Source organism: Terrapene carolina, unplaced genomic scaffold (genome assembly GCF_002925995.2).
Source record: "Terrapene carolina triunguis isolate 2854851 unplaced genomic scaffold, T_m_triunguis-2.0 Scaffold33911, whole genome shotgun sequence".
NCBI classification, from domain to species: Eukaryota; Metazoa; Chordata; order Testudines; family Emydidae; genus Terrapene; species Terrapene triunguis.
This window is the reverse complement of record NW_020698262.1, coordinates 13,250,739-13,261,019: the sequence shown is the minus strand read 5'-3', so window position 1 is coordinate 13,261,019 and position 10,281 is coordinate 13,250,739. Positions and strand designations below refer to the sequence as shown.

The 10,281-nt window shown below is 65.9% G+C and overlaps 2 protein-coding genes across 2 annotated transcripts in view; one reads left to right on the top strand and one right to left on the bottom strand.

The window, feature by feature from the left end:
* The first annotated feature begins 1,904 nt into the window (after nt 1-1,904).
* On the top strand, nt 1,905-8,443 carry LOC112123677 (putative solute carrier family 22 member 31). The gene is made up of 8 exons (XM_026663725.2): nt 1,905-2,104; nt 2,286-2,440; nt 3,417-3,585; nt 4,516-4,661; nt 4,901-5,003; nt 5,459-5,673; nt 6,355-6,466; nt 7,195-8,443. The coding sequence occupies exons 1-8, from the start codon at nt 1,905-1,907 to the stop codon at nt 7,610-7,612; spliced, it is 1,518 nt and encodes a 505-aa protein (XP_026519510.1). The 3' UTR covers nt 7,613-8,443.
* A 1,090-nt stretch (nt 8,444-9,533) lies between these two features.
* LOC112103481 (cadherin-15) overlaps nt 9,534-10,281 on the bottom strand; it is a 22,499-nt gene continuing 21,751 nt past the window's right edge. Inside the window, exon 15 of the mRNA XM_026663739.2 lies at nt 9,534-9,764. Within this exon, the coding sequence (XP_026519524.1) occupies nt 9,567-9,764 (198 nt within the window). The 3' untranslated portion in view covers nt 9,534-9,566. The remainder of the gene's footprint in view (nt 9,765-10,281) is intronic.

The following is a 10,281-nucleotide window of genomic DNA, read 5'->3' as shown; positions in this document are numbered from 1 at the left end:
CCCCATGTCTCTGTGCCCCTGTTGGGGTAGCGCTGCCCAGGTGCCCATGCGTGGGATGGGGACACTGAGCTGGGCTCGCTGGGCGCTGTGACCCCAGCGATGCACCGGCCCTGGCGTGCTCTGTTGCAGACCCCCAGACGGACCCTCCTGGCCGGTAGATGCACCTGCTGCTTCCCCGAGGGTGGCTGGGGAGGGCGGGACGGGCTGCAAACACTGAGTCACAGGCACCTGGGCACTTCCAGCCCTGCATGCTGCTTTCATCTGCCCACCTCTTGGCAGAGCTGTGGGCCCCGCCCGGGCTGCTCTAGCTTCCAGTCTGCCCGGCCCGTCCTAGCCGTGCTGGCTGCAGGGCTCCTGCCTGGTGTCTGGCCGAAGGCCCCGGGCTGGTGGTAATCCTAGAGCTGGCCCCGCACACATCTTGTGTACCCGTAACAGGCGCTAGCAGCCTTGGCTTTTTCCCCAGGAGCCCTGATCAGGCGTGAACCCCTGGTGCTAAACGTGGGTCTGCCTGGGGACCGGGTCTAGGGTGACCAGACAGCAAGTGTGAAAAATCGGGATGGGGGTGGGGGGTAATAGGCGCCTATATAAGAAAAAGCCCCAAATATCGGGACTGTCCCTATAAAATCGGGACATCTGGTCACCCTAACCGGCGCTGAAGATGCCTCCAGAGGTGGCCCTGCTGGCCCTGGCCCCAGCAGAGCTGCCCAACTGCCGTCTCCTTATGCGTTTGCATAATCCGCAAACCTAGCTGTGGTTTTGTTGCAAAATGTTGGGTGGGGAGGACAGTTACAGGGCTGGGAGAAGAGCCCTGCCTGCCTAGCCAGGCCATGGCGACATGCTCCCGGTGTCGACGTTCGAGAAAGTGCCCCGACTTGAAAAGCCTGCACCTCCCTGCCCCTGCCCGTGCTGTGGGAGCAGGGGCTGCGGAGTCTGAATCCCACTGCTCACACCAACTCCCTGGGGACCTTCATTAGCGCTCCCCCTGGGAGGGTTGTCCCAGCACTGGGAGGTCTGTGGGTGGGGCAGGGGGCAGATTGAGCTGGATTCTGCGGCTGCCCAGGCCGGATGTGCCGTGAGGGTCCATGCTCTCGGGGGCTGTGTGCAGGGGAAGGAGATTGAGCCTTGGAGCGGGTGGATGGGCAGAGCCCTGGGTGAGAGCTCCCTGCCTTCCTGTGCTCGGTGAGGGCGCTCCATCCCCCTGGCCGGGCTCTGCTTCTCCAGCAGTGCCTTGGGGAGGGGGTGAGAGTCGCATGTCTCGGGCAGTTACTTCCTTCCCCTGTTTGCTGCTTCCTCTGCACTTGCTGGCAGAGACAGAGTTTTCCAGGGTGTTTCCTACCATCCCTGGGCAGCGGGGGTAGGGGTGAGGAGATGCCAGTTGTACTGACCCCCGGGGGTGCCTGCGTTCAGGGTGCAGCTGGTTCCCTTGGTGAGTCCCTGTTTGTTAGTGATGGATTTGCATGGCGGGCGGAGTGGAGATCACCTTAAATTCACGCCTTGTCCTGCCTCTGCTCTACCGCCTTGGGCAGAGAGCCTGTCTGACCTGGATAGCTAAGCATGGTCAGACCTGATCAATGGCTGGATGGGAAACCTCAGGGCGATGCAGGAAGTGGCTCTGGGATGCTGGAGGGGATGTACTGGGCTGTGATGTGCTGCTGGAGGGTCCTGCCCTCTGGATGGGACAAAGGAAGGTCCAGGCTTGTTTTGCAGCAGTCAGGGTGTTCGCGTCAGTGGCCTGGCTGAATTCCTCATCCTGCTTCTCTAACCTCCCCCTGTGGTTTCACCTGGGCCTTCCTGCCCGAAACCTCTGAGCAGTGTGCCTGCTGAACAGCTGCAGGGGTCCAGCCCAGAGGGGGCTGCATTGCAGTGGGGGATGGGATGGGATGTCCCCTGAGTGGCCTGGAACAATGGGACGGTACCATGTCTGCTCAGCTCACCCCCGTATTAGGCCCCTTCAGGGCAGCATCAAGGACTTCATGGCTCACTCGTCCTTCCTCTGGCAGTGGGACCTGGTGTGCTCGGATCGCTGGAAGGTGCCACTCGAACAGACCACCTACCTGCTGGGCTGGCTCAGCGGCTGCATTGCGCTCGGCTTGGCCTGCGACAGGTAAAGCACCACCCACAAGGGGCCCCTGCTCAGACCTCCCACCCGGCCAGGTGCAGCATTGTCCATAACCAGCCCTGCCCCTTGGGTTTGTGGCCAGCCCCGATATGTGCCCGGGGGGGGTGGGGGCTGTTCTGTGTCTCTCCCCCTGCCCAGCTCACTGCCCATTGGCTCTCACCTCTAGGTTTGGCCGGCGTGCCACCTTCGTGTTCTCCCTGGTGCTGGCGGTTCCCCTGGGCATCGGTGTGGCGCTGGCGCTGAATTACATGATGCTGCTGGCGCTGCGGCTCCTCCTCGGTGCTGCGCTGGCTGGCACCTTCCTCTCCCTCTATGTTGCACGTGAGTCCACTTGGTCCGCCACCGGACACGCCCCTTCCCTGCTCCAGGAGAGGGCACCCCGCGGAGCTCCATGGCCCTGTGCATGTGGCCCCTTGCCCTGGCTTTTATAGTATCCCTTCTTTGTATTACTGGGGCCCCAGACATGGACCGGCACCCCCTGGTGCTAGGCGCTGTACAAACACAGAGCAGACAGACTGTCCCTGACCCTGAGAGCTGACAGTCTAAGTAATTACCTCTGCAGCTCCCTCTCCTTCTCCTCCCCCACCCCCCCAGGACGGGGAGTGGAGAGCCCAGCTGGGCTCAGTTTGGGTCTGGTCTGGGAAGTGATGTGTCCTTGCCCCGTCCTAGGGTCACCTGCCAATGTAACCCCAGCGCCCTCCCTCCATGTGGTGGGCATTGTCCTTCTCCTGCTGACCAGCAGGGGGGTTTCAGCGCAGGCTGGGAAGTTGTCCTGGCTGGAGCCCTAGGGCAGATGGGTGATGTGTCCCTGGGCTGTATGGCCCCCTGGCTGGCTCACGGGGCAGCCGCTCTGGAGTGTGTGATGCCCAGCTAGGTCCCTCTGAAACACCAGTGTAACTGGCCCTGGGACTCCGGCGAACGGTCTCCTGCTCGGCGGGGAGTGGCTGCCAGGAGGGAGCCGGAGGCTAGGGGTGTCTGCTGCAGCCCCGGGGAGTGGGGAGAGCAAACGGTCACCTGGGGAGTCGGCCCCCCTGCGAGCTGAGCCGCACGGGGCTGTATTTTCTCCCACATTGCCCAGGGCTGCAAGGCCCAGCCCCAAGAGGCTCTTGCTTGTGCGTTGCTCTGAAGAGGTGACCCGGGGGCTGTGGGGGAGCCTGACTCCGCAGCCCCCCTCCCAGCTGGCGCCCCTCATCGGTCAGGCCAGGCTGGGAGCAGAAGCCGGCCCCGCTGTCCCTGCCCAGCCCTGATCTTACACCCCCGGTCTGGTCTGAGCAGTGCCTTTCTCTCCCCACCCCAGGGCTGGAGCTGTGCGACCCTCCCCACCGGCTGATGGTCGTCATGGTTGCGGGGTTCTTCTGGGTTGCCGGGGAGCTGCTGCTGCCGGGCTTGGCGGTGCTGTGTCGGCAGTGGCGGCTCCTGCAGGGTGCGGTGACGCTGACGCTGGCTGTGCTGGCCACCTGCTGGGGGTAAGGACCGGCTGTGCTGCGGGGGGGCTGGGAGCTGGGTGGGGCGGGGCAGGGCCAGCCTGGCTTTGCCGGACACTGTGGGAAGATGGCCAGGGAGCTGGAGTGGCTGGGGGGAGAGCCCCACCCTGAGGCACTGGGCCCCATCACGCCCAACCCTTCCCTGACCTATACAGCCCCCTATGCCAGAGCTGACGTGCTGGCAGGGACCCAAGACCCAGCTCCATGGCATGAGCGGCCCATGGGGAATACAGGCAGCGCCTCCTCCCCCCCACACGTCCCAGCGATGGTGAATCCGGCTGGCAGCGACTCTGGGACTGCGGCTGGGTCAAACGCTCCCCAGGCCCTTCAGCTCAAGTGCGGCGCCGGCTGCCTCCGAAGGGGCCCTTGAGCCCACGGGGCTGGGGGTAAATATTTGCTCCACGCAGATTAAACACAGTTAATTTATTTGCCAGCTTGGTTCTGAGCTTTGTGGCCTGATCAGACCTGGGGCTTGCAGGGCGGGTGGGGGTGGGGGTGAGGGTGGGGGTGGCAGAGAGAGCGGGAGCTCAGTTAGCCCTGGACGGGGCTAGAATGTCACTTCCTCAAGTGGCAACGTGGCAGGGAGCGGCTGTTGGGGGGCAGGAGCAGCGGCTGGGTCCCTGTGCTGCTGGCCCCAGGATTGGGGGGAGCCTGGTGCAGGCGCTGGGGGGCGCTGCTGGTGTGGGTTCCCCGTCTAGTCCCTGGGTTGAGTGCACCCCAGACTGTGCAGAGTAGATGGCTGTGATGGGTCACAGTGAGCCTGGCCTGGCTTGGTGCCACCGTCCCTCGCCCGGGGGGCTCCCTGCAGGGCTGCCCCCGCCTGGCAGGGTGCGGAGTGTCGTGGGAGCAGGTTCCGTGCGGCCGCGTGCTGAGGTTGGGCCTGCGGTGACCCTGGTGACGCTCTCCCTCCAGCTGCCCGTCGCTGTTCCCAGAGTCGCCCCGCTGGCTGCTGGCCACGCGGCAGCTGGAGAAGGGCAGGAAGGGTCTGCGAGCCCTTGCTGAGGGCAACGGCGTGAGCCTGGAGGACGAATTCTACAGCCAGGAGCACCTGTTAGCAGGTGAGAGCTGGGCCCGAGGGCCCCGGCCGCGGGTCAAAGTCAGGCTGAGTCCTGTGCTGTTCTCATGTGGCGCACTCCCCCCCACCCCCCCAGTCTGAACCTGCTCCTCCTCCCTGTCCCCCCACCTCCCGGCCTTGGCTGAAACACTAACGCTCTAGGACCCAGCTGTTCCTAGGCTCCGTCCCTCCCTCTGGCTCTGCCCCGGAGCTGTGCTGACCCTGCTGCTCTTGCGCCCCCAGAGCTGGAGTCTGACGGGGTCCCGCTGCCACGCTACCACACCCTCTGCGACGTCTTCTGCACCCGAGTCATCTGGAAAAACAGCCTCATCCTCGGCTTCACGGCGTAAGGACCCATCACGTGCTGGGGGCAGGGAATGGCTGGACCATGGGCCTCCCTGCTCCACCTTATGCCTCCTTGGCTATCCTGGGCACTTCCCCGTGTGCCAGGGCAACCTTGCTGCCAGCTCTTCTAGCATTGGGCTCCCCCGTACACACAGCCCTGCTGATGCCTCTCAATCCACAGCACCCCCCATACTCTCCCTGCTATCCCAGCCCTGAGCTCCCCCAGCACAGTTCTGTGCCGTCCTTCCCTCCAACCCGCCTCCCCCTGCTCTCCCCGTCCCGGCTGCCCTGAGTCTGAGCAGAGCTCGCTGCTTGTGCAGGCTGCTTGGCGGTGAGTGATGGGCACAGAGCTCGCCCGGCGGCCAGGCTGAGACCCTCCCAACTCGCGTCGCGTGCCCTAGCTAGGTCGCGGTTCGGCTGCCCTCCCCGTGAACAGCGCCCCCTGCCCTCCTGCAGGTTCATCGGCAGCGGGATCCGGCACTGCTTCACCCGCAACCTGGCTCCCTACCTCCCCCGGTTCTACTTCTCCTACTTCCTGCTGGCGGCGCTGGAGGCCGCGGCCTGCCTCTTCCTGTGCGTCACCGTCAACCGCTTCGGGCGCCGCCCCATCCTGCTGCTCTGCACCATCCTGACCGGCATCGCCTCGCTGCTGCTGCTGGCCCTGACGCAGTGTAAGGGCCGGGGGGCCTGGCCTGGCCCGTGGGGACTAGCAGTTCTGCCCCATTGCATGCTGGCTGCCCCTCCGCTGGCGCTGGTCCTTGGGAAGGAGGGGCGTGAGCTCCCTGGGTCTCCCGGTAACCGCGAACCAGCGTACAAGTCTCAGCATTCGTGCCCAGCTGCTCACCCAAGCCCTGAACCCCAGGTAGCTGCCCTCCCCTCCACCCCCCCCCAGGGCAGGGCAAGCCACCCCAGCCGGTGGGTAAGTCGTGCTGCGAGCCTGGGACTCCAAACCACCTGGCTTCCTGCTGCGGCCTTGTCCCCCTCCCGCCCTCCTTCCCCCCAGCCTTGGAGTTACTCCCCCCAGGGTGGTGAGAGCCAAGGAATCTGCTGGCGGCTCTGCCCACTCCTGATACTGGAGAGGGGTGGACCCCTGGTTGGGGAGGGGGCATTCTGAGGTGTGTGCTCAGCCCCTCTGTCCTGCCCAGGGAGCAGCTGCCGGCGCCAGGCGTGGGCTGCTGGCGGTCTCCCTGGGCTGGCACATGGGTACATTCCCTGCCCCACTCACCAGGCAGGGCTTAAAAACCCTGTTGTAAATCCATGGGGGAGCCAGCCCTGGAGCCCACCTGCACCCAAGGCCCCAGCTAGCCGGACTGTGGCGTGCGCTCACTCCGCTCCCTCACTCCTGACTCTAGATCTCCTGGACTGGATCATCCTGACCCTCTCTGTCCTGGGCATCGCGTACTCGCAAGCGGTCACCATGCTCAGCATCTTCTTTGCCAGCGAGGTCCTTCCCACCGTGGTCAGGTAGGAGATGGGCCCGCACTGCAGCCCCGCGTCTCCCACGGCAGCCATGGGCTAGTGCGTGATGCAGGGCCCGGAAAGGTGGAAGGGGAGGGGGCAGCACTGGCTTCCCGGGGGGGGGAGGCTGTAGCAAGTTCTCTGAGGGGTGGGTATTGAGCCTCAAGAATCATAGAATATCTGGGTTGGAAGGGACCTCAGGAGGTATCTAGTCTAACCCCCTGCTCAAAGCAGGACCCAATCCCCAACTAAATCATCCCAGCCAGGGCTTTGTCAAGCCTGACCTTAAAAACCTCTAAGGAAGGAAATTCCACCACCTCCCTAGGGAACCCTTTCCAGGGGGACCCCTTGGGAATAGAGCCAGCTTCCCCCAGTCTGATCCAGTGCCCCAGCCTGGGGGCTGCCCCTACAGCTCTCCCTGTGATGTACTGCCCCCAAGTCAACCAAACCGCTGCCTGCATGCCATGGCAGAGTCCCGTGGGGCATGACCCTTGTGTCCTGCCCCAGCCAGCCCAGGCCCCACTGCTGGGAGGACACAGCCAGGCCTGGGGGCTGCTTCACGTGGTGCTTGGCTGCTTGCCCAGGCAGGGGCCAGGCCCAGCCCAGCTCCCAGGCAAAGCCCCAGCTCTCCCAACCGCCAGGTTGGGGTGTGGCACCCCCTTGCCCCATGCTCTGGTCAGGAGGAGGCGCTGTCCCTCGGTGAGGGCCTGGTGTGTGTGTCCCCCCCCCTGCAGGGGCGCTGGGCTGGGCCTCATCATGGCTGCCAGCTTCGTGGGCAAAGCGGCCGGGCCCATCATGGACATCCAGAACAACCGGGGCTTCTTCCTGCACCACGTGGTCTTTGCCTCCTTCGCCATCCTCTCCGTGCTCAGCATCATGCTGCTGCCCGAGAGCAAGGGCAAGGGCCTGCCCGAGTCGCTGCAGGACGGTGAGAGTCAGCGCCGGCCCCCGCTCTTCCGCTCCTCCCGCCGCAGGGACCAGCTGCCTCTGCTCTCGCCCCGCAGCGCCGGCCACGCCCCCGAGGCCCAGGACTACGCCCGCCTCGTCACTGCCACCAAGAAGATGCTGAGCTCCCACCGGCGCACCCCCCCGCGGCACAGGCAGCTGCTGCTGGAGCCTGCCCCGGGTGGTGACCCCCAGCAGGAGATTTAGCTGGGCTGGGCTGTCTGTGGGGACTGTGCCCTGTGGGCGGGGGGACAGCACCCAGTGTTAACTGCCCTGGGGCTGCAGGTGTCTCCTGCGCCCAGCGGGCTGTGTCGTTTGTGTGCGGTACCTCCTGGGGCCCATCGCACGACCGTCTCCGGGCAGCAGCTTCCTTCTGCTAGTCTGGAGGCCCTGGCGTGACTGTTAGGTGCCATGCGCAGCCTCCTACCGGCGGGGCTGCTGCCTCTGCCTTGCCTGGGCCTGCCTCACTGGGGTGTTTGGGGGCTCCCACACCCCCTGCTGCGTACCAGCCCTGCAGGGAGCGGGGCCTGGAGGAGAGTGCCCCCCACCCCCTCCTAAGGAGCCCGGCTGGGAATGGGGGGCTCCTGGCTCAGGGAACACCAGTCCCTGTGCCTCCTGGCCAGGTGAGTGGCTCACTAATAAAATGTGCCTTATTTCTAGCCTGGGCCTGGTTCTGCTTTCTCTCTGGGGGCCTTGGGGGGAGGAGGCTGGGCTGGGGGGCCCCGGCCTAGCACTGGGCAGCCCCCTTAACCCAGGCCCAGGAGCAGCACTTCACTCCCCCTCCACTGGCAGGTGCCCCCTGCCCATGCAGCACCCAGCTCCAGCCAGTGCCGCACTCCAAGTCTCTTTATTGGGGGTGACGTAGGGGGATTCTCACCTGGCACTTGTCAGAACCTCCCCAGGGAGCAGAGCCTCCTGGCCCTGGCACAGCCCTCGGCCTCCTCGGGTGCCAGCCTGGGGCTACCCCTGCCCTGAGCGCCCCAGCCAGGCAGGGCCCGAGGGGCTGGCTCAGCCAGGGGCTGCTGCCCTGCTCCCTCCTGCCTCCCTAGGCTAGCTGTGCCTTGCCGCTGCCCCCCGCCCTCGGCCCTGCCCCCCCCGCCGCCTGGCTTGGGCAATTCCCCCTGCTGGGGGCCTCTGCAGGAAGGGGCTTCCCCAGGCGTCCTGGGCCTGAGCTGCTCCAGGGCCCCTGCCATCCCTGCCCCTCGCTCCTGACTCCCTGCTCCCCTTTTCCTGCACTGAGCTCCCTGGCTGCCCCCCTGGCAGGACCCCCCCTCCCTTGAGGACTTTGTTCTCTGCCCTCTCCCAGCTCAGCTACTCCAGGAGCCGGGCTCCTAGCCAGCCTCTGCCCCTTCCACGTCTGCTGCAAGAGTGCCCTGAGCCTCACTGCATAATGTACCTCCCCCGTAGCCAGCCCTGCCCCTCTCCTCCAATGCCAGCCCATCCCCTCTCCTCCCCCTGCCAGCCTGGCCCCTCTCCTCCCCCTGCTCCTCTCCTCCATAGTCAGCCCTGCTACTCTCCTCCCCCTGCTCCCCTCTGCCCTGCCAGCCTTGCCCCTCTCCTCCAATGCCAGCCCTGCCCCTCTCCTCCCCCTGCTCCCCCCTCTGCCCTGCCAGCCCTGCCCCTCTCCTCCACCTGCTCCTGGCTGCCCCTTGAGAGCCAGGCTAAAGTTAAGGCTGGCTGTGGTGCTCTCCCCATTGCCCGGTTACTGGTGCCCTCTGCCCCTTGTGCTGCCCCCAGCTTTGGACGGTGGCCTGGCAGAAGCCTCCCCCCAGAGCCCAGCTCAGCACTCATTGCAGGTTGAGCTGGGCGCGTGGGTCTCCGTGCAGTTCTCTCATCCCTGCGCCCTCCTGGGGCTGGTGGGTGGGCAGAGGCAGGGCTGAGCTGCAGGAGCTGGCTTCGCCCAGCCCAGCCCCTGGCATGTGGGGGGCTGCCTGGGCCCCGGGCTGGCTCTGCTGTTAAAAGCAGCTTGTTCCCAAGGCTGGTGCTGTTCAGGTGTCCTGTGCCCGGGCCTCAGCAGGGCTAGGGCCACGTCCTGCAGAGGCGGCTGCTCCCAGGTTCTGCTGGTGGTGGGCAGGACCCAGCCCCCTGCTCGCAGGATTCCCTGACACTCAGGAGCGAGTTCTGCCCCCCCGCTCCCTGAGTCCCCCTCCCTGCCCCAGCCCTAGTGCCCGTACAGGTCTGCCAGCCGGCGGAAGCGCGGCCCCCACTCGCTGAGGTAGTCGTAGTCTTGGTCGCCATCCGTCAGGCTGGACACGATGGAGCTGAGCGAGCCGGCCACGGAGCCGGAGCCCTCGCAGTCATAGATGAGGGCTGTGTCGTAGGGGGGGATGTTGGGGTCGCTGTCGGCTGCTTCCAGCCCCTGGGAACAGGAGAAAAGGGCTGTGAGGCTGGGGGAGGGGCATGGCTACTGGCTAGTTGGCAGCAGCCCTTGGGCCAGGCACCTGTCTCCATGCCCAAGCTTGGCCCTCCTGCCAGCACCTGGCCTGCCCCTGCTGCCTGTGCCCACCCCTCAGATCCTGGGAGCCCCATGGTGCCCACTGGAGCACCAAGCCCCACCCATGTCGAGCCAGTCACAGCCTGAGTGTGGTGTGGGACCCCAGTTCCCTCCCTCCTGTGCCAATGTCACCCCTCCCACTCAGGGCAGGGGCTGTGTCTGTCCTTGGAGGTGCCCAGCATGGTTTGGATGCTGGAAAAATGATCCCAGCGGGCAGGCTGCAGCGCGGCTGGGAGCCAGCCGAGCAGGGCCCTGGGGCCAGCAGACTGGCCCTTTAGGAGCCCGGCCGAGCAGGAGCTGGCAGACTGGTCCTGGGGGCACCCGGCCGAGTGGGGGTGCTGGGGCTAGAGACCGGCCCTGGAGGCACCTGGCTGAGTGGGGG

Coding starts and splice junctions, on each gene's coding strand:
- LOC112123677 (XM_026663725.2), top strand. CDS start 1,905: ATGGGACGGTACCATGTCTGCTCAGCTCACCCCCGTATTAGGCCCCTT. Junction 4,662..4,900: donor CCAGGAGCACCTGTTAGCAG/GTGAGAGCTGGG, acceptor TTGCGCCCCCAG/AGCTGGAGTCTGACGGGGTC. Junction 6,467..7,194: donor GTCCTTCCCACCGTGGTCAG/GTAGGAGATGGG, acceptor CCCCCCCTGCAG/GGGCGCTGGGCTGGGCCTCA.